Here is a 23,689-nt window from a genome sequence, read left to right on the forward strand (position 1 = left end):
CTGAACATGTTTTGGAAAGCACATTATCAGTATAAAATTTCAGTAAAAATGTGAAATTGGGAAAGGAGCCTGACCTTTTAATATGGTAATCAAAGGGCTACACTGGGATTCAGACTGAATAACTTAGCTTTCACTTATTCTTGAAGTTAAATAAATACATTAGCTGTTATCTCACAACAAGCTGTTTCAGGTTTAGTCTGTAACAAAGTAATTCAAGAGTTTGTGTGCAGTTCTGTCTGAAGTTGTTGGGTTGGTCGTGTAACAGTAAACTGTTGTGTTCACAGGCAGGGATTTAAGAAGTTAGACTTGTGATAGGAGCTTTACACAGTATTCCTGTGAAATACCCCTCAAACTACTTAAACAGGAGTCTTCAGAAAATCCAGTCTGTGTGTGAGTGTTCTGGCAGGTGTATGAACATTTTTCCTACTCATAACTGCTTTGCAGTGCTTTCATTAAAAAAAGTAATTATTGACTGCGCTAATCAGATTAGAAACCACAAGAACAAAGTCAAAATATAATTAACTCTCCTTCAAGCAAAGTGGAACTGACATTCTTATATGAAAATACCTTTTCTGAAATTTCATCCAAATGGCTGACTTGCAATGTTAGCACACTAAAATAATTTAGAGATCCTCCTTCTGAGTGTCAACTGCTTTAATTTTCCATATGAGGATGCCTGGTGCAGAAATAGCGTTCAGAATTCAGAAGACAATGCACTTAACAGCCCTGCATTTTTTTCTGTGTCTTTATACCAGTTTAACTTGCTGCTAAGGTACTTGCAAAACCAGAAAATCTGCCCTCCAGTCCTCAAGGGGAGAGAAATCAGAGCCCTTTGAACAGGGAGGTGGTGAAGTGATGCTCTTCTTCCTGTGGGTGCAAGTTGTGCTGTGCCTCAAGTCTCTGACTTTGTGTTTTATGGAGGTACCAAGGCAGAAGCAATTATTCTTGCAGCAGATCTTAGAAGCATGGAATGGTTTGGGTTGGACGGGACCTTAAAGATCATCTAGTTCAAATACCCCTGCCATGGACAGGGGCACCTTCCACTAGGCCAGGTTGCTCAAATCCCTGTCTAACGTGGCTTTGAACACCTCCATTGAGGGGGCACCCATAACCTCCTTGGGCAACCTCTTCCAGTGTCTCACTTCCCTTACTGTAAAGAATTTCTTCCTAATACCCAGTCTAAATCTACCCTCTTCCAGCTTAAAGCCATTCCCCCTAGTCCTATCACTACAAGCTCTTGTAAAAAGTCCCTCCACAGCTTTCTTGTAGGCCCTCTTCAGGTACTGGAAGGCCATTATAAGATCTCCCCGGAGCCTTCTCTTCTCCAGGCTGAACAGTGCCAGCTCTCACAGCCTGACCCTATAGTTGAGCCCTCTGATCATCTTCATATCTCTCCTCTGGACTCTTTCCAACAGTTCTATGTCCTTCTTATGTTGGGAGCACCAGAATTGAATGCAGTACTCTGGGTGGAGTTTCATGAGAGCAGATTAGAGGGGGAGAGTCACCTCACTTGTCCTGCTTGTCACACTTCTTTTGATGCAGCCCAGGTTGGCCTTCTGGGCAGCAAGCACATATTGCTGGCTCATGATGATTTTTTTGGCAACTGGTACCTCCTTCTCCTCAAGGCTACTCTCAAGCCATGCTTGTGCTTGGGATTGTCCAGACCCAGGTGCAGGACCTTGCACTTGGCCTTGTTGAACTTCATGAGGTTGCCTTGGGCCCACCTTTTACGCCTATCAGGGTCCTTCTGGATGTCATCCCTTCCCTCCATCATGTCAAGCAAGCCACACAGCTTGGTGTCATCCACAGTCTTGCTGAGGGTGCACTCAATTCCACTGTCCGTATTGCTGACAAAGATGTTGAACAGCACTGGTCCCAGAACTGACCCCCGAGAGACACCACTCATCAGTGGTTTCCATGTGAACGCTGAGCCCTTGACTGCAACTCTCTGTGTGCAGCCATCTAGCTAAGTCCTTTCCCAGCGAGTGGACCACCCCTCAAATCCATGTTTTCCCAGTTTGGTTACCAGGATGTCATGTGGGACAGTGTCAAACAGTTTACACAAGTCCAGGTAGATGACATCAGTTGCTCTTCCCTTACCCACTGGTGCTGTAACTTCATTATAAAAGGCCACCAAATTCATCAGTCATGATTTGCCTGTGGTGAAGCCATGTTGGTTACCATCAGTCACCTCTTCTGAATTTTCCATATGCCTTAGCAAAGCCTCCAGGAGGATGTGCACCAAGATCTTGGTAGGTACAGAGGTGAGACTGAGTGGCCTATAGTTTCCAGAGTCTTCCCCTTTTCCCTTTTTGAAGAAGGGGATTCTCCTTTTCCAGTCAGCAGGAGCTTCACCAGCCTGCCACGACCTTTCAAATATGATGGACGATGGTTTGGTCAGTTCCCTTGGGACCTGTGGGTGGGTCTCATCAGGCTGTCGTTGATTATCCCTAGAGAAATTCACAAAGGCCTTGGGAAAATTCTTTTTATTTTCAATGGGAACCTTTTTAGTAATGTGAATAGCTTTTAATAACAGTGCTCCTTCAACTTACTGATACCTTACTGAACTACCTTGCGTTAAAGTGGACTTCCATTTGGGCCAGCAAAGTCCTAGCTGGTTTGTGCAGAGTCCTAGTTGTGGCTGCTTCTGGGTTGGATTATTACTGTTGGTAAGTGATAAATCTGATCCACTACGTCTGTGAAGGTAGCGTTTTTATGATCTTGCCTTAGGATAAGGAACTTGTTTTGGGAGGGCCTGAGTTTGTTCTGTCTTGTATCATAATTTGGTGGCAATTTGTGCACACATTTAACTTGTTCTGCAAAAAAGTAGTATGTACTCTAAGCACCAGAAGACATGAACCACAAAAGCAGAGCTATTTCAGTAGAGGGTGTGGTTCTTCATGTTCTTGCTGAAAGAAAAGGAGAGAGAGCAGGAATTTTTAAAATAGTAACACATCCTAAGCGTTACCACATGAGGTGCTTTAGGAATTGTTTTTGCCAGTATTGCTTCTGCTTTTCACCAAGTTTCTTTCACTGACATAGCACATTACCTGTTTCTCTATAATAGTTTACCTGAATTTTGAGGCAATAATGACAGCTGATTTCATTTAATAATAATCTTTTCTTTTTTCTAGTAATGGCTAGTATTCTGGAAGTGTTTATAGAATTTTTAAACACAATGCTTAAATGATGTGAAAGACTGCCTTGTGTTAACTGAGCCTGTGCAGAAGTGGGCTGCTGTCATCTCCTAAGATATTTACTGTTTGAAGTAGGAGAACAAGAGAAGTTGTGCTGTAGCTGGTGGTGGTGCAGAGTTGCCAGTGCTTTATCAGAGGAAGATCAGGGAATGTGATGATGTCCAGTCAGGTACTTTATCAAACAGAAGCTATGAAATGGAGGCTTGCAGTTAGAAAGTTAGATAGTATCATGGGGATTTTTTTATTTGCTGCTTTGCCATGGCATCTGTTGTGATGATGTGCCTCAAGTTCTTACATTTTAGTCAGACTGTAATAAAGAGGAAGATCTGTAGCAGTCTATCTGATTGCTCATGCTTGCATTTTATTAGTGTAATTTAAGAAAAAAAAAACTTAAATTGTTGACTGTGCAATCTCTGCTGAAATATGTATCAAACTGGGGAAGTTTGTTCTCAGAGACTACCTCATTAGTTATTTATTTATAACTCAAGAAGGGGTGATCCCAAGAAATTAGGCTGTTGTCTCAATGCTGTAATTGCCCTGCAATATGATCGTCTGTTGAAATGGTGTCTTTCTTCTAGATGAAACCTTCTGAGCTACTGCACAGCCTGGGGATTCTTACAAAACATACAGATTGAAAGTTCACAGCTCTGTAGAAGGTATTTGAATTGCAGTGGAGAGGAATATTCTTCTCACAGCTAATTAAAGTGTCATAATTTCAAGGACACTGCTGTGGTTCCCTTTAGCAAAAGCTTAAAGCTGCTACTTATGCTGGGCCTGATGGAGGACGAACAGGTGAATAATGGAGAATGTAACTGCAAGGTAACAATGAGAAAGGAGAGCTGATACACAACGATTAATTACACTTCAATTAAGGAGAAGAACAGGCAGGCAGGTGGATATGGAATTCAAATACTGTGGATGAGATTGACAGGAAAGAAATAAAACCGTGGGGGAGCTGATGGTCCCTGGGTCTCAGTAAGTGCCCCCACAGTGGCTTGCTGGAGAAGTGGGTGGTTGCAGGAGGAGCACACAGGGCTGTGTTTCTGTGGTGTGAGAGATGCTGTTTACCTTATCTGGACCTTCCTGGGTAGAGTGCAGTGGAGGTGAAGAGAGCCCCACTCGTGCTGTCAGTCATGCTCACAGCTTGTTCCTGTTGGCCACGAAAGGGTTGACTGCAGGTGAAACATCTGTCTGTACACAGGGACCATGTTACAGGACTGAATGCTTTGCAGCCTGGCTCTTTGCAAATCTGTAGCAGGGCTGTGGAAGCCAGATGCCAGCTTCTTGTGTGTAACAACAGACACAGAATTATTTTGGTTGAAAGAAACCTTTAAGATCATCAAATCCAACCTAAGACCACCATGGCCATTAAGCCATGTCCCAGAGTGCCATGTTCACATGTTTCTTGAACACCTCCTGAGATGGCAGCTCCACCACCTCCCTGGGCAGCCTGTTCCAGTGCCTGACCACCCTTTCCATGAAGAAGTTTTTCCTAATATCCAACCTAAACCTTCCTTGGCACAACTTGAAGCCATTTCCTCTCATTCTATCACCTGATACTAGAAAGAAGCGACTGACCCCCACCTCACTACAACTTCCTTTTAGTTAGTTGTAGAGAGCAAAGAGGTCATCCCTCAGTCTATCAGTCCCTGAAGAGAAGTGAGGTAGGGAGCCCCTGAGCAGCCTGAACCAGTGCTAATGAAATAATATTAGTATCACAGCAGTAATACCACACACATGATGTATCATTTAATTTCACATGCCCCAGAAATGTACTGGAAATGTTAAGCTCTTACCTCACTTAATTTGTTTTTGTTTGGAAGATATATTGAAGAGAGTAACCGAGCAAATGAACAGCATTGAAAGTAGACTATTGCAGATGATGATGCTACCACAGCCAGTGAGTTAAGGCAATGGACACAAGCTGCTACCTGGGTGGTTTCAACTCATGTGCTTTCTCATTGCAGTTGGATAGAATGCATGCCTTATCAGCTGGCATTGTGCATCACACCAGTAATAAATTAAATTGCAGAAACTCATTGTTTTGGGAACACTCATCAGTTTGTGTGCTTTTATTACGGTGTATGCTATATAATAGTGCTAGTGTCTACCATGTCTTGATACTTATGTTTTTAAAATGAGTAGCAGAAAAGGATCGGTTATGCTACATGGAAATACAGACTTTTGCACCAATACTTGGGACACAATCAAGGTTTTAGTAAGTTTATTAAGTCCCTAAGGAACATGTTAGAAGTGTCTGTAGACCAGTGCTGACAGGCAATACTGTGCTGCTCTAAGTGGTGTTAAGGCAGGGATTCATACAGCTGAGCTGTGCTGTTGGTGGAGTAAGCATGCCAACAGCACAGAGGTGGAAATAATTGTCACCCTTCTGTTGCTTTTATTGCAAGGAAGAAACCAGGGGAAAATACTATCCTCCTTCATCCAAAGGACTGATAGACTTTTGCAAGCATGTATTTGTTGTCTTTTTGGTGGGAAGAATGTTAATCTGTTTCATCCTGTGTGTAATAACAGCTCTGGGGGGGGCTGTGTGTTTGCAGACCTACATTGGTTCGATAGTTGCCTCTGTGAACCCTTACAAGAGCATCCCGGGACTGTACGACTGCACCGCCATGGAGCAGTACAGCAAGCACCACATGGGAGAGATTTCACCTCATATCTTTGCTGTGGCGAATGAGTGCTACCGCTGCCTCTGGAAGCGCCATGACAACCAGTGCATCCTCATCAGGTAAATGTCAACAGCTGCTGCTGCTGCTGCTGCTGCTGCTTTGATTAGCCCTGCCAGTGAGCCTACCAAGGTGATTTAAGAGCCTAGCTTTGGGCCACATGGAGAAGAGAACTCCAAAGGAAAGCAGGCTTTTAAACCGTCAGAACATCAGGAGGGAGTTCTGAGCTGGCTCTGTATTATTCAGTGGATTTCTAACAAAATTTTGATTTTTCTTAAGCATCTTATAATTTTATTTAGTGAAAAAAAATTATATATTGTATTTTTGTGCATTTTTTGCTACTCACCTGCCTAGTATTACCCTAAGTGCTTTACCCACCAGTTTAAACATACCTGCACAACTCAGTGGTTTGTCACCACTATACTCTGAACCCTGTATTGAGAAGGAAATATGACCCACCAGTCCTGAGAAATACATTAAATATGAAAAGCAAAGAGAAAAACCTCCACATTTCAGCTACTTAATTCTGCCCAATTAATCTGCTCATGAGTATTCAATACCGTGCTGATGTCATACCAGCTTTAAAATGAAGGTGCTGGACAGATCAAAGTATTGTGGGACTTGAAGTTCAGATTGTAATGAGAGGCTTCCTGTTTCTAGTTGCAGCTTCCAGTTTCTATTTTATGGGGTGTTGTTTTTTGTCTACTGGACAAGCTGTGGGCTTGGGGGGGAGGGTGGTTTTTTTCATTGTATTCTGCTGCTGCCTCTGCTTTTGCTGGGATGGACGAAATGACTAGCAGGATCCAGCAATATGAGGAAGGTTTCTTTTCCTCTCTGTAAGCCTGTGTTTCAGCTATGAAGGAACTGTCCCAGGAGGTCCATCACCTCAAAAGAGAACATGAGAGGCTCCTGTTTCCGGGTGCTGCTTCCAGTTTCCATTTTTTGGGGTGTTGGTATTTTCTGCTGGGCCAGCTACAGGCTTGAGGGCTGAGAGTCTTGTTTTATCACTGACTTCTGCTGCTGCTTCTGCTTGTGCTGTGCTTTTTTGTGAAATAGGCCAAGGTAATTGTACATTGTATTATTTTCATTAAACTCTCTTTATTTGAACCCAGGACTTTTTGTGCTTCTTTCCCCTCCTGATCTGTGTGGGAAGCTTGCTTGTGAGAGTAGGCTGTCTTAAATAAGGACAGCATTTTAATAGCTTTCTGCTGCTTTCATCTGTTGCTATCTGTACCTGCCCTCACTTCTAGGCAGGTTCTTCCTGGCAGTACCACAAAGATGAGGTGGGCTGACTGTGTTCTTCAGCTTTCTTCGACTGTATTTCTCCCTTTTATTTTTAAATACGTAGTGCTGTGCATAAAAACTGAGTCCCAGTGACATGCACAGAGATCTTTGTCATGAAAATTTCTAGTCTGGAGTCACAAATTCACATTCTGATGCCAAGTGCTTGCAAACAGCCCATCTACTCAAGTTTTGGGGACTGAAATAATTTCTGGTGCCTAGCAGATGGCTGTTAGTGTTTTTCTTAATGCCATTCTATGCTAGCCTGAGTATTTTACCTTTCTTTCCAGTTCCCCACAAGCTGCCAAGAGAAAAGTAGGCTGTGTCCTAAAAAGGACATAAGCAGAAGTCTGATGTTCCAGAGGAGCCTCCAACAGTCCTTGTTCTGTAAACCATGTGGTTTAGTAGAGATGAGCCATTCTATGGAGAAGTTCTGCATTAGTGGTCCCTTTTAAAATTGTTACTGTGGTTATGAATTAAAGCAATTTTTAAGTTCAGTGTTTCAGGCAAGTGCCATAATACAACCTTATAAGGGTATCTTGCTTCTACAGAAATTGAGAGAACATGCAGTTAACTTTAAAAAAAAAAAAAAAAAGAAAAAGTAAAATCTGCTTTCCTAAAACAGTATTATCTGCTGTGGCTGTAAAGCCCCTCAGAGTGGGGCTTCATAAAATTACTGAAGGTTTTCAGTGACCCTCATAAGGTTTGGGAAAGTTCTTGTCACCGTGTATTTAGTTTGGGGCATCAAAAGGGGACATACAACAGTGTGCTCATCAAATTTGGCATCTTGGTCATTCGTGAATCTTTTATTGGCTTAGAATTAGATGTTGCAACGAGTCACAGTCAGGGTTTCTTCAAGTGGAGCACTGCAGTGTTTGAATTCAGGCAAATCTGCAGGTCTTGTATTTAATATAAAAAATTCTGTTGCATCACAAAAACACAATAAACAGCTTCATCCCATTAAAATGAGTGAATTGTCCATGTAGGGTTCACATTCTGATACACAGTTTCACCTGCTCCTAATTTTGGGATCAAAAATCTCAGTATCAAGTTGGAACCGCCCCACAGTTTCTCTGGACTTGAAGTGCCACCTGCTGGCACCCAGCATTAGCTCAGCTTTGTCTGGGAGTCATTTTCTTAAGGCATTAGATCAAAAAACCTGTGAAAAAGCTTCTACTCTTTTGAAATGCTTGGGATATTTGTCTGGGTAGGGTAAGATGAGTGCCTTAAGACAAGAATCTGCATTTGAAGCTATCGTCAGTAGTGACTCAAAATGTAATGCAAGTGTGAGACCATTTTTCCAGTTACAACTACACAGACCAGAAGTAAAAACAAAGGAAATACAGAAGAGATACTGGAGTCATATGAAGAAGCTTGTTTATCAGTCATTGTTACACAGGCTTATTTTGATTCATGAAAATGCTGCATACAAATGATTTGGCAACCTAAAATGTCAGCAAATGGATACATTAAAGAAGCTGTGCACAACCTGTGCATTAGAGTATTTGCACACTTGTGAAATTATATTTTCGCTCTCCCAGGCTAAAAACTGTTTCTCTAGCTGTTGAACTTGAGGTTTAATGTAGACAAAAATATCTGCAGCAATAAATGCTCAGATTCATGTTGATCTGAACCTTACTGCGGAGTCTACATTCATTTAAAAAACAAACAAAAAACAACAAACTAAAAAGCTCACCACAGTTAAATTTGGTGCTACAACGAATATACTAAAATAATAACAAGTAATAAAGTCTGATTTTTCAGTTGAGTGCCTTAGCAGGTGCATGAACGGAATCCATCTTTCTCCAGTAATAGCCGAACAGCCAATTATTCTGATGTAGGGAAGGGACTGAGTTCCCCTATAATTAGCTGATGTTCACAAGTTGGAACCAAGTTCAAACTTCCACCCCTTCATTGTAAGAACAGGAAATTGTCTTCAAGGGGATTTTTTTGTTAGTGCTCTGTTTGAGATGGGTCTAGTCCATGCATAGGAAAACAGATTTTTTTCTGATTTAGTAGCCATTTATCCACCGTAACACACTCAGAAAAAAGTGTAAAGCAGTCAGAGGAGTAGCAACAGTCACCTTGAATGACACTTAAGTCTGTGCCATGAATGAGAAATCACAGTCTGATACCAGTTTGTTCTCTCTGTTATCTGATGTCCTGACATTGTTCTTGTTGCTTGGTTTGAAAAATCAATGTGAAACAAAGTACTCTTTGGATGAGAACTCAGACTTCTGATGGGAAGATGTTCTTGTGACACTGATACACCAAGCTCACATGAGCATATGATGAAGGGATCTGTTTTGTCTGAGTACTACAGAATCAGAGAATGTTAGGGATTGGAAAGGGCCTTGAAAGATCATCTACTCCTGCCAGAGCAGGATCACCTATACCACATCACACAGGAACACATCCAGGCAGGTCTTGAATATCTCCAGAGAGGGAGACTCCACAACCGCCCTGGGCAGCCTGTTCCAGTATTCTGTCATCCTCACAGTGAAAAAAGTTTCCTCATGTTTACATGGAACTTCCCATGCCTCAGCTTCCACCCATCACCCCTTGTCCTGCCGTTGGACATCACCGAGAAGAGGCTGGCTTCATCCTCTTGGCATATTGATAAATATTAATGAGGTCACCCCTTAGTCTCCTCTCCAAACTAAATAGCCCCAGCTCCCTCAGTCTCTCCTCATAAGGAAGATGTTCCATTCCCTTCATCGTTTTTGTGGCTCTGCACTGAACTCTTTTAAGCAGTTCCCTGAGATCCTTCTTGAACTGAGGGGCCCAGAACTGGACACAATATTCCTCATGCTGCCTCACCAGGGCAGAGTAGAGGGGAAGAAGAACCTCTTGACCTACTAACCACACCTCTTCTAATACACCCCAGAATGGCATTGGCCTTCTTGGCCACAAGAGCACATTGTTGGCTCATGGTCAACCTTCCATCCACTAGGACCCCCAGGTCCTTTTCCCCTTCACTGCCCTCCACCAGCTCAATCCCCAACCTATACTGATATACAGGGTTGTTCTTTTCTAGGTGCAAGACTCTACACTTTCTTGTTGAATTTAATTACATTTTTCCCTGCTCAGCTCTCCAGCCTGTCTAAGTCTCCCTAATTGGCAGCACAACCCTCTGGTGTGTCAGCCACTCCACCCAGTTTTGTGTCATCAGCAAAGGTGCTGCACTCTGTGCCCTCATCCAAGTTGTCGATGAATATGTTGAATAGTACTGGTCCCAGTACTGACCCTTGAGGGACCCCACTAGATACAGGCCTTCAACTAGACTCCATCCCATTGACCACAACTCTCTGACTTCTTTCCTTCAACTGGTTCACAATCTACCTCACTACCTGATCATCCAGACCACACTGCCTCAGGTTAGCTGCAAGAATGCTGTGGCAGACCATCATCTATCCACCTGGTAATATTTGTCTTTGGGGTTTTAAAGCCAAGAGACAGAACTGAGAAGTGGTACAGAGAAGTACTGGTACTGCCTCACTCACGTTATGTCCTTCAGAATGAGGAGTGGCAACAGTCCAGAGTCCAGGCTGCTGTGACCTTAGCAAGATGCCCTGCATAGAACAAGTCATGAAGAAAGTTTAAAGGCCTCCTAAGTGTAGGCCTTGTGGGTTGCTGTCACATAATATATTCACAGTACTGAATGTAGTGATGTGGAATGATCTGGGCACTTCAACTTATGGGATGGAAAGGTCAGCTGCGCACTAAAAAATTCATCCTTTTACTGCCCTTGGCAACTTCTTGTAGCCATAGGCTTTCTAAAGAGTCTGAAAATTTGATCCCACTTAACACAGTGTTAAATAAACATCTTTTAAAAGTTTAGTTTACTTGTTCTTGACTTTCACTTTATTAATAGTAACTGTTTTTTATAGGGCATTTTGTAATGGAAAAATGCAGAGCCAACTTGATGCACATAAAATTATGAGTCTCAAGCTGAGCAACACCATGGAGAGATGTTACTGTCATGCTAGAAGGCTCCAGGAATCCATCCACTTGGTGCTCAGTAGTGACTGTGAAACTGAATAGAATAGAATGGTTATGAGTAAATGAATAGAGAACATTGGGTAAATCCATCCTGCACTCGTATTTTGAGTATTTTGCATTTTTCCGCCTTGCTTGGCATCCAGAAGGACTTTGTGAAACTGGAGGTGGTTCAGAGGAGAACAAAAAGGAGGATTTAAATGTGTAGCATGGCTCCTTATGTGGGAATGGCTAATGGAGATGGGCAACTCGAATTGGGGGGCTATCCATAAAATGTACAGTGAAGAGAGGACGTTGTTGGCTTTCAAGTAGTTGTTGAGAACTAGGGGACATCAAATAAAACTAATAGGAGACAGATACTAAACAAAATTCTGTGTTTATGTGGTTTTTAAGGAAGTAGGTCTAGAAACTCATGAGAGAGAAATCCATGGAGGGTTACAAGACACAAATAATCCAGTTTTAGAGCAGGAACCCTCTTTGTAGCAACCCTCTTTGTAGAAGCTATAAGAACACAAAAAGAAAGTATTGCATGTCTTCCCTGGGCCATCTCCATTTGACAAGTGTCAGAGGCAGGACACTGGGCAGCCTCACCCGGTTTTAAGCCTCTCCTGGTCTAAGAAAAAAATCAAGAGCCTATAGCTGTGCATAATGCCAACTGTACCAGAGATAAGAAACAGTTTTCTATGAGCCTTGAACATCTCACTTGTAAAATGGCTCTTGATCCATGGTGGGGTGGCCTTCAGCTTCCAGAGAAATACACATGCTCCAGAGCATAGGGCAGAGTGGGGGCAGAAGAAAGATGGTGTCAGTGAGAGAGCTGACTTCCCCCATGGCACCAATATAACTGCTGTGAGCTATACACTACTCAGAAAGTAAGAATTCAGTCAAGACAAGACGTGATCGCTTCATGGATTTTTTTCACTAGATAAAGATAGCGCAGGGGTTTGTGAAGCTCTTTCAAAACTATTAGTAGAAATTCTTTGTAGAACAATGGAGCAGGAGCAGCGTTGTTTTGCAGGAAAATGCTGTGCTGCTTTCTTGGCCTGTACCTTTCTTCTTTGCTATTTACTAGAAAGTATCAGTATACTGTGCCCTTACCTAAAATTACCAGGGTCCCTATTCATCAATAGCACAACAAAGACTGTCAGATAAACTAAGCTTGCAAGGAAAAGACCAAAGTGTTCCTCCTTTCCTTGGGAGAAAAGTGGAATTAGGCACATCTCAATTAAGAATTAGGAAAGCCAGGGATTAGGCTGCAGTTTAGGATATAATGCTCTGACTTCAAATGAAAAGTAAGCAAAGTAGACAAACTTTAACAGTAAGTTATATTTCTTAATGGCTCGGTGGGTATTTTCAATTATAAGGCTATATAATTGAAGGGAAATTATGTTGGGAAAGTGAGCCAAATTTATACCTTCCCTTTTTCGGGTGTTGGTTTTGAAGAGAAATTGAGCATTTTTTATTTTATTTGTTATCAGCAAGAATGCTTATTAACAGTTTGGTTTCAAAATGTCAATTTAGCATTATCAAATAGCTTAGTTATGCTGTGGGTGAAGATAAGAGGTTTAGCTTCCCTAAGGATGACGAGAGGTGAAAATTGTGTATTTTGAACTGATGTGAATCTGGTTTATTTTCATGAGCATTTTAAAAATTTGTTTAAAGAATATGTAGCTCACTAAGATTATCAATATTAATTGTACAAGTGGCTTTTGTGTGTTATAGTACACATTGATGTGTCTCTCTCACTTCGTCCTCCTCACAGTAAGGCTCCCTCTTTACTTAAATCGCTGCAGCATAATCCTAAACTTTCCCATCTTAATTCATATTCTGGACTTTGTTCTTCACCATTCTTGTGCCTGTGCTCTAACTTTGTTTTTGCATGTTAGTGAGAATTGTTGGACAGTTGTTTGTATTTAGAGAGCTTTTCACTGCCTCATGGGTTTTGTATACGTCCTTATGCAATCAATGCCTTGAAACAGTTTCTGAACAGTTGTATGAAGTCTATAGGTAGTCTGCATCATGTGTTAAATGTCACATTTATCAATCTTAAAGGGATATTCTGCTGTTTTTTGAATATAATTTCTCATCACTGCAATCCTGATTATGTAGAGTTTGCAAGGCTGGCCAGAGACAGAGGGCTTTTCTTTTGGCAGTTGGAACTGTGCAGACACTTTTCTTCTTCTTCTTCTTTCAGTGGTGAAAGTGGTGCTGGTAAGACAGAAAGCACTAAGCTGATTCTGAAGTTCTTGTCTGCAATGAGCCAACATTCACTGGAGCTATCCTGCAGAGAGAAGACCTCCTGTGTGGAGCAAGCTATTCTTGAGAGCAGGTACTAGGTTTTTCAGTACAACACAGGTATTCTTTCTTCCAGAAGGCATAAGCCCAGTGATTGAAATAAGAGCTTGCAATGTAAGTAAAGATGTGGGTGCATTTACTGAATGATAAAATGAATATTGGAAAAGGAGACATATTCCATTAAACAAAATTACCTGGATTTTCTAGAGAGCTGAAAGCACAGTGGTTTATCTTAATGAAGCAAAAAGATTCAGAGTTTTGAAATGAACAGTGCTTTTGTGGTGGCTTTCGTTTTTATTTGGGGCTGAATTCAACTCATCATAACGAGGGAAATGGGTGATAGGAGGGAGAAACTGTTGGTTTGGTTTGTATAGCCTGTGAGGGTAAGGTAGAACAAGACACAGCATGGGGAAGTGTGTGAGTGGTAGAAGCGTGCTGAGAAAAGAGAGGATAAAGGAGAATTGGTGAAACAGGTGAGTAAATGTATCAGAAAAATTGGGCACATTCCACAGAAGCAACATAAAGATCTCTCAGTGTTCAAATGAAATAATGCCTCATTCTAAACTGTTTAAAAACCAAGACAGTTTGAGATGCTACTACTTTTGTTCATCATGCTTCATCTTTTTTTGCCTGCTGTATCTTGAATTGACTCAGGCCAAGGACTATTTTCCCTGCATCACTCTAGCAACTTGCGTGGGCTGAGTTTTCTTATTTCTGCAATTTGAGTACTGCAGTGACAATTGTGTGCATCTTCTGAGCAGTTGCAGATGAAGCTGCTGAGCAGTTTAATATTTGCTCTTCCTGTTGCTTGAATGCTTGCACCTTTTGACAGAAAATTGAGATGATCATTGTTAATTAGTTGAGGATCACACTGAAGATGTAGGCTGTGGCTGAGGAGAGTGTCAAAAGTGAGCTTTTCATAGTGCTGTTTGTTTTGTCAGTCCCATGTAAAACTGTTGGCATGCTGGTCACCCGCTAACACTCTTGTTGGTGTTTTGTATTTTCACAGCCCAATTATGGAAGCTTTTGGCAATGCAAAGACTGTTTACAACAACAACTCCAGTCGCTTTGGGAAGTTTATTCAGCTGAACATCTGTCAGAAAGGAAACATTCAGGGAGGAAGAATTCTAGATTGTATCCTCATTTGGTGATTTTACCCCTTTTTGGGGGCAGCCCCCACATACCTCCTCTGTGGAGGGCTGAAAGAGAAGTGGCTCACCCTTGTCTGTCCTTTCACTCCATCCTGAAAGATACATAATTAAATTGAGCTAATATAAGTGGGAAAGGGAAGAAGTAACACAAAATTCTGCAGTTTGTGCACATGTACGCAAACATTTGTGTCCTGGTAGGATTTGTATGCTCTTGAAAGACCAGGATTTTGTATTGGTACTGCTGGCATGGCTTGTGTGCATGTTCCTATGGAGTGAGCTAAAAACCTGAGTTTCTGGGGATAACTTCAACTGTCAGCTATTTCTCTCATTTATTATATCCAAAAATAAGCTTATTACTTTTTCGAAAAAGTACTTGAAAAAGCAGATTCTGGGTGTGTCAAATTCTTTGATTTGTCATTCATTTGGCAAAATTGGACTATGAGCCAGCTCTACCAGAGCACTAGAGGTGCTGGGGTGAGGAATATACTGAGGGGATCCTATCTAGTGTTTTGAATATAAGTTGCTTTTGCAGTGGGACAGATTTTATCCTTAAAGCTGTTTCAGGCTCTAGGGAAAAGAAGAAGTAAAGGAGGCAGATGTTGTTTAAAATCCTAAACATGACAAGTCCGGTTTTAATATGTTGGAGGAGAAGGTGGTGTGGGAACATACTGTCATTAGAACTGCTGTGATATTATCATTGTTACTTTATTCATCTTGTTGCAGTAGTGCACATGTTACAAGAAAAGACCACAATGCTTTTCCTTATTGTCTCAAGTAAAAGAACAAAAATTATAAATAGCTTGTGCTTTAATTGCTTTTTACTTTATTCCTTGACTGAAGTTTTTCCTCCTGATTATAGATTTATTGGAAAAAGTAAGTCGATGTTTGCTTTTGCTCAGTTAATTTTACCTGATTTAATATTTTCATTGGAATTGTGGATAAAAAAGAATTCTCCTTAAAAATGATTGCTTAAGTGGAAACTATTTTTTATTTTGACAGAATCGTGTAGTTAGACAAAACCCAGGGGAAAGAAATTATCATATATTCTATGCTCTGCTGGCAGGGATAGAAGAGAGAGAAAAAGGTGAGTGGCAAAGCATAAGTCGCACAACTGTAGTGGGTTTCTGCTAGCAGTCAGCAGCTGTGGTAACAGCAGTGGAAAATTTAACTGCAGATACCCACTAACCACAGCAGTGAAACAGGTTATTTATTCAGCTGGAATTCAGTGAGTATGGATTTGAGCTCAACTTGATAAAGCAACCTGCTTAGTTGAGGAATGTCACTGAGCTGCCAGTAATTCTTCTCCCAGCTTCTGCTGTGGCCCTGAGAAAATTACTTTGGGACAAATATGCCTCATTCTGTTCAAGCTGAATATTTTTGTTGGTACTGAGTAATTCCAAAGGAACAAAGAGAAATAATTCTGGTTCCTGTAATCCTCTCTCATAAAGAATAAATCCACTGAACAAAAGAAATTACAGTTTTATACATGTAGAATTGCTTAAAGCTGTCTCAGCATCTCCCTTTGGGCCTGCTGTCTTTGTGTGCTAAAAAGTGTAGTTAAGTCCATCGTGCAGCTAAATAAAGCAAAACGCAGCAAAATAAACCCCCACGGCTGATTTTACTGTAAAGCTCTGGTTTGTGCATCATCATAATTTCTGAGCAAATAAATTGTGAATTATTTAACTCTGACATAGTAATTTGTGGAGTGCTTTTGGGTTTGTTTTTTGTTTTTCTTTCATTCGTCCTCTTTTCTCTCCTTATTAGATGCTCTTTACTTATCTGTGCCGGAGAACTACCACTACCTGAATCAGTCTGGATGTATAGTGGATAAGACAATCAGTGACAAAGATTCTTTCAAGGAAGTCATTGTGAGTTGTTTCCCTTGTTCTTTATGCTTTGAAAATGCTGGAGGATCACATGCCTGGGGTCCATTCACGGAGCAGGGGACAAAGCCTTCTTGTGCTGACCAGGAAATGCAGCTCTCACATTGAGGCACTAATCTGACAGGGCCTGTCATTTTGGGCACATTTTTACCTTCTCTCCAATATTTAATTTTTACTGTATCATTTCAGAGCGTGCTATAATTTTGTGAAATTATTGCATTTGTAATTAAAAGAATATCACTTGGGAAGATACTAAGGCATTTAGACGTCTATGCCCTTACCTGCTTTTGTATTACACCTATGTCTGTTTCCACTGTTTTTTCCATCTTGAACCTTTCCCAGTTCATGTAGCATCTACTGGGTAGAGTCTGTAGTGCAGCACAAGTAGAGTGAAGTACCTGGGCTTTAAGTTGTAAGTGGGAAATCCAGTTGTATAAAGTAGCTTGCACAATAGAGTTTAAGAAAATTTAAACATACATTAAAAAACACATCCTGGGTGAGTCTTCCTCTGAATGGCTTTATATCTTACATCCAATCCTATTAGCTGTAGCCTGCAGTGTGGGCAGCCTTGCAGCAGGGGCTGAGGCTGCCAGGCTGCATTCTCAGAGCAGGAGGTGGGCAGAAACTCCTCAGTTCACCCTCAGTTTGCCCTTGCCTCTTTTCCTATTTCTAGTCATCTCCTTTCCCTATTTCTGTTATGATTTAAGTCACAGCAATGTTACTTAAGTGAAACTCCTTGTAGCAGGCAGAGAGGAACTGCATCATGAACATGTAAATAAACTTCTAGTGCTGATGCCTTCTTGCAGTTCTTGTTGTGAAAGGTCTTCTATACAAAATAAACCTTTGACCACTATCTCTTCTCTGCTTCTAGTTGTGGATTCATTGCCATATTGCATTTTTATATAGATCTGTTTTTCTTGCACAGTTCTGCTGTGAAACCACAGTAGTAAGATACGTGTTTGGGCTTCATGGTCTGCCCAGAGCATTCTGCAGAAGACCTACTCAGAATTCTCCATTGCTGAGACAGCAGATTAGCAACTTTTATGTGTTGCTGTGCTTACTCCCCCATGCCTTGTTATCTACAATTCTAATTGGCAAAATTTGGTAAAAACAGAGGTTATTGGTTACTAATGCAAATTAGTGAAATTGTGTCTAATGCACAACTCAGTAGAGCATTTCAATATTTATACAATTTCAGTGAAGAATTTCAAAGCAAGTTATGGCCTCCTTACAGCAGTAAAGGGGATCTCTTAAAACCAGGGTGATAGTAATAGGTACCAAGATGTCCTTGTTGTGTCTTGCAGCATATTTGATTTTGGATGAAACCAAAAGAATTAACTCCTGCCAGCCCTTTGTTAGTCCTGACTTGCTTTTCTAAGGCCTGACAACACAGTTTGTCCTTATTTCCATTATTGAGTCAGTGTGCATGTTACTGAAGAAGCTCACATCTCATTCCAGACTGCAATGGAAGTTATGCAGTTCAGCAAGGAGGAAGTGCAAGAAATTTTGAGGCTGTTGGCTGGAATTTTACATCTAGGAAATGTTGAGTTCATCACTGCTGGTGGGGCTCAGGTGTCCTTTAAAACAGGTGAGAAGGCTGTATTTTAAATGTTTGTTCAAATACAGCAATAAAAAGTAGCATTAAATACTGGTTTCTATATCACAGTATTGTAAAACTGCATGTGAGAAAAAAAATCACTCATTTTCTTTATCTTCATCATCAGAGTAGCTGAAATGCATTCATGTGAACAAAGACTGAATTGCTGTTATGTATATCTGGCAAAATATGTTAGTGTAAGCAATAGATTGTTTGAACAGATTGTTTGAATCCTTGACATGTAACATTAAGGGGAAAATAAGTATTTGTGACTTCCTGGTGATTAATTTCTATTGTTAAATTCCTTCAGTTGTGCCTATTTATGATACCTGTGGCTTTTTATAAGCAGCAAAAATATATCCCAGAGTTTCTAGTTGTGTTTTTGTCTCTAATCCCCATCATTTTAGAAGCATCTAACAATAATAGAAATTGGTTTCATAACTTTATATATTTAAGGGCATATTTGTATTTGTCTCTTTAAACTGCCAGCTCTGGGTAGATCTGCTGAACTACTGGGGTTGGACTCCGCACAGCTAACTGAAGCATTGACACAGAGATCAATGATACTCAGGGGAGAAGAAATCCTAACACCTCTTAGTATACAACAGGTAAAGCATCTCAGTTTTGACATGTTGTTAGGGTCTGTTAATTTTTTTTTTCTTTAATTCTAATCAATTTAGGCTAATATTTGTCATTATGGACATTTGTGTGAGGTGTATGGTTTTTAAAACTTCTAGAAGAAATGTTGTTTTTTTTTTGGAGAAGGGGATTAGAAATAGGTGTACATAACATTACACTTAGCACTAGAAAGGGGTGAATTAAGATGTTATTTCCTAACCTTCTTTTTCCTTTCTCCATGCCTTAAGTTTATCATTTCCTATTATTTGAATACTTTGTCCTTGAAATGTAGTAACATAAGAGGAGGTTGTAGTGAGGAGGGTGTCGGTCTCTTCTCCCTAGTAACAAGTGATAGGATGAGAGAGAATAGCTTCAAGTTACACCAGGAGAGGTTTGGTTTGGATATAAGAAGAAACTTCTTCACTGAAAGTGTTCTCAAACACTGCAGCAGGCTCTTTAAGGATGAATCCCCCTTTCTGGAGGTGTTTAAAATACGAATAGGTGTGGTGCTTAAGGTCTGGTTTAACACCAGACATGGTAGAGTACATGATGGTTGGACTTGATCCTAAAGGCTTTTTCTAATCAAAATGATTCTATGATTATGATTTTAAATCCACTTAGGTGTGGAGCTGTTGTATGCTCTGTAAGTGTTAATACAATTACTGCCAAGGTACATAGGAATCCAAACCTGCTTGTATTCAGATTCACAGAATGGTTTGGGTTGGAAGGGACTTTAAAGACATCATGGTTCAATCCCCCTGACATAGACAGGGACACCTTCAACTAGACCATGTTGCTCAAGGCCCTGTCCACCTTGGCGTTGAACACTTCTGGGGAGGAGGCTTCCACAACTTCCCTGGGCAACCTGTTCCAGTGTCTCACTGCCCATACTGTAAAGAATTTCTTCCTAATACCCACTCTAAATCTACTCTCTTCCAAATTAAAGCCATTCCCCCTCGTCCTATCACTACAAGCTCCCCAGCTTTCTTGTAGGACCCCTTCAGGTACTGGAAGACCACAATAAGATCTCCCCGGAGCCTTCTCTTCTCCAGGCTGAACGGTGCCAGCTCTTGCAGCCTATCCCCACAGGGAGGTGCTCCAACCCTCTCATCATCTTCATGGCCCTCTGGGCCCACTCCAGCAGTTCTATGTCCCTCATGCTGGGGTAGCCAGCACTTGACACAGTACTGCTGTTGGGGTCTCATGAGAGCAGAGTAGAAGGGGAGAGTCATCTCACTTGTCCTGCTGGTCACACTTCTTTTGATGGAGCCCAGGATTTAGTTGGCTTTCTGGGCTGCAGGCACATATTGCTGGCTAATGTTGAGTTTTTTGCAACTGATACACCCAAGTCCTTCTCCTCAAGGCTTCTCTCAAGATGTTCCTTGCCCAGCCTATATTTGTGCTTGGAATTGTCCAGACACAGTTGCAGGACCTTGCACTTGGCCTTGTTGAACTTCATTATGCATTGCTTTATGCTGTGCTAAGGACATCGACCAGCAAAATCTATTAAGTTATCAGTATTAGTGGTGATTGATGTGTTGTTTATTCCTACTTTAACACAGGCAATAGACAGCAGAGATTCTATGGCTATGGCACTTTATTCTCAGTGTTTTGCTTGGGTCATTAAGAAAATCAACAGCAGGATCAAGAGCAAGGAGGACTTCAAGTCCATTGGAATTTTGGACATATTTGGATTTGAAAACTTTGATGTAAGTTTCAAAAGTTTGTTCAAATAGATTGTATGATATTTATGCTTCCTGGTACATATCTTTTTTGATCTTCACTGAAATTTGGTTATTAAACATGTTATGACTTAAACCAGTTCCTTCTTTGCAAAGAAAAATACTTGGAGTATACACATTTTTTTTTAATTTCTTGTCCCTTTAGGTAAATCGTTTTGAGCAGTTCAATATTAACTATGCAAATGAAAAGCTGCAGGAATATTTCAACAAGCACATCTTTTCCTTGGAGCAACTGGAGTATAGCAGGTAAGAGATAAAATGGAATTTGAAAGAATTTTGAAAATATCAGTATTCACTTGAAATATGTGTTGCCAGCTACCTTAGCTTCCTTCAAAAATCTGTCAGGATCTGTATTTTTTGAAAGCAAGTTGATCTTCCTGTTACTTGCAAGATAAATGTACCAGCTCCTCCTGTTTCTATACTTGAAATAATTTTGATGGTGTTGTCAATAAAAAGGCATTCCTTATTTTCCTTAGGGAAGGACTAATTTGGGAAGATATTGACTGGAAAGACAATGGAGAGTGCTTGGATCTTATTGAAAAGGTAATAAAGTATTTGATATTGATACCTGTTTCTACTTTTTTGTTCTGAGATATGTCTTTAATCACCAACAAAAAGAACAACCAAGTAGACTGGTGGATCTTGGGTGTTTTAATAATGAACTTTTAATCAGATTATTTCTATGCATGGATTATAGATTATAAAATCAATACATGTGTCTTTTATTGTAGCAACTTCTAACAGTGTATGATTATAAATAAAAGCCATATCTGGAGATGATTCAAACTGTGGGTGCTAAAGTAAGATCAACTAAGTAGATCATTTTATGCATGAAAAATTTTTGAAAGGCTGTGTATACAAACTCCTCCAATGATCAGGAGTCACTTAAACTGAGATCTTGGAAGATGGGGGATACATTTTGTGGTAATGTCATTGTATGTACCTGAAAACTTGCTTCTTCTGGTATTTTTTATTTTATTTTGGCCATGTATCATATGTTGTATGCTTCAAAAGAAGTGTTGTCAGAAAAACAGGACTGCATTTCTCTATGAAGGTGAGATTTTAGTCATGTATGGGTGGTTTCATGCCTCGACACAAAACAACATCGAGAACTTGATGATTTTTCTGAACTGGGGACACCTGCAACCATCTGTGCAGAAATTAATTTTTTGTCTCTTCTTGCTGTTCTAGAAACTGGGGCTGCTGGCACTCATCAATGAAGAGAGTCACTTTCCTCAGGCTACGGACTCCACTTTGCTGGAGAAGTTGAATGCCCAGCATGCTGTATGTGATGCTTTGCTCATGTTTTCTGTGCAAGTTATGGAAGGTCTCTTAGCTTCTTTAGAAATTCATGGTTCATATATATGGGTGCATTTGTAGAGGCTGTTTTGGACATAATCCTACTTTCATAGCAATCCACATCATTTGCTGTCAAGACTGAGTCAGTTATCTGGAAGAATGTATCTTTCTCACAAATGTTTCCATATTGGTGAATAAACCAAATTCTGCTCTTAAAGCTCAGACAGCCTGCAGTAGCTCCAATTATTTTGATGTTCAGTTTTCCTTAATTTAGTGAAGTATTCACCTGGATTTAATTTACTGAAAGGTAGCAGCTTCCTGTCCTGATCATTGATAATTTTAGTTTTGGTCCTAGAATTATTTTTGAGAATTTGTGGGACACAAGCATATCCATGAATTTTCGTAACTACCAGTTTAAGACAGAGCCTTCTTTTTCACAGTGCCTTATATAGATGGTTCTACCAGATGGGGCTCAGGTTTAGTATAATGCCTTTTTATATACTATAAATCTGTTATTACTGTATTTGAAGCAGCCCAGACTGACAAATCCTATTATCATTATAAGTTCGTTATTTGCTTTTGGAGTGCTAATCCTCTGGGGAGGTCACTGGAAGACAATGGTTTGTTTAGATCTGGGTAGAGAGGATAATGTGACCCTTTGTATCATTCCAGTCCCTGACTGTCATCATCCATCCATTTCCCCTCCACCCCATATTTTTATCTTTTCTTTCTCCCCCAATTAGAACAACCCTTTTTATGTAAAACCAAGAGTTGCTGTTCACAACTTCGGAGTGAAGCACTACGCTGGGGAGGTAATTTTCTTTATTTGCTGAAATTATTCCAAACGGAGTTTTCATTAGCTTAATTTTACCTTGAGGCTGCTCAAAATTAGCTAAAACACTCTGTTCCCTCACGCTTTTTACAGTACTGCTCTTGTGAGAGCTGCCTGACTGCTTGACTTGGTGTTTGAATCAGTTTTCTTTCCTTCTAGGTCCAGTATGATGTCAGGGGGATTTTGGAGAAGAACAGAGATACATTCAGAGATGATCTCCTGAATTTGTTACGTGAAAGCAGGTACATTGCTATGATTTTTGTTCAGGGTATAATGTTAAGGGGTATTATATCACCTAATTCTGCCAGGGATTGAATATGTTAGATTTTTTTGTAGCATCAAACCTTGATAGAGTTGAAATACAGAAGAAATATCAGAGGTGCCTGTAAGCAGGTCTGACTGTAATCACTTCTGACAAAGTTGGCTTTCCCCTCATTGTAGCATACCTCATCCCTGCTCAGTCCACAGTTTTGCTAGAGAGCTCAGTTGCTGTTCAGTGGTGAGTAAGGATGATGAAAGCTAGAGATGGTTTTTAACTGTTTCGGGGGTGTCTTGTAGGCAGCATGCTTGTGTGATTTTTTTGCTTCACATACAGTTTAATTTGTTTTTATTTCTAGCATTCGCTAATTTGGTTGAGAGTTTAATGTGAGGGACCTACCACAGTGAAAACTGTCATATGGTCATTGCTTCAAAGGGAGAATTTCTGTAAAGATTTAGGTTACTGCAAGTCTAAGCTTGGATGCCTTTGGTACCTACACGCTTCCTGTCGTTCTGCTGTGTAAGGTCTCAGTAGTAGGTACCATGTCCCTTTCTGTAAACATATGGTTAAGACTCCAGGAGACGCAGAAGGGTGACAGAAGAGGAGAAAGCTGAGCCCTGGTGTTGCTGTCTCAGCTGCTGCTCTCCACTCATCCTGCTTTTCCATGCAAGTTGTTTGTTTGTAAATCCCTTAAGCCCTTCTGTGCAGTGGAAACTGTTAAAAGGCATTTCCCTCTCTATGTTGTTTGTTCTGGTTTCATGACATATCTGACATAACATCTGTCAATTAAAAAGTTAAAGCTGCTGGGCCTGGTTTTGCTCTTGTCCCAGCATCTGTCTAGAACTCAAGTTA

General features: G+C 40.6%; 1 protein-coding gene across 1 annotated transcript in view; it reads left to right on the top strand.

Moving 5' to 3' along the window:
- Positions 1–23,689, top strand: part of MYO10 (myosin X) — a 147,227-nt gene that overhangs the window by 62,631 nt on the left and 60,907 nt on the right. The window contains exons 4-17 of the mRNA XM_054381938.1: positions 5,756–5,943; positions 13,356–13,490; positions 14,466–14,590; positions 15,467–15,480; positions 15,607–15,691; positions 16,372–16,475; positions 17,949–18,078; positions 18,577–18,695; positions 20,268–20,414; positions 20,593–20,693; positions 20,924–20,990; positions 21,639–21,731; positions 22,490–22,558; positions 22,738–22,820. Coding sequence (XP_054237913.1) covers positions 5,756–5,943; positions 13,356–13,490; positions 14,466–14,590; positions 15,467–15,480; positions 15,607–15,691; positions 16,372–16,475; positions 17,949–18,078; positions 18,577–18,695; positions 20,268–20,414; positions 20,593–20,693; positions 20,924–20,990; positions 21,639–21,731; positions 22,490–22,558; positions 22,738–22,820 — 1,460 coding nt within the window. The remainder of the gene's footprint in view (positions 1–5,755; positions 5,944–13,355; positions 13,491–14,465; positions 14,591–15,466; positions 15,481–15,606; positions 15,692–16,371; positions 16,476–17,948; positions 18,079–18,576; positions 18,696–20,267; positions 20,415–20,592; positions 20,694–20,923; positions 20,991–21,638; positions 21,732–22,489; positions 22,559–22,737; positions 22,821–23,689) is intronic.

This window comes from Indicator indicator, chromosome 6 (genome assembly GCF_027791375.1).
Source record: "Indicator indicator isolate 239-I01 chromosome 6, UM_Iind_1.1, whole genome shotgun sequence".
NCBI lineage: Eukaryota > Metazoa > Chordata > Aves > Piciformes > Indicatoridae > Indicator > Indicator indicator.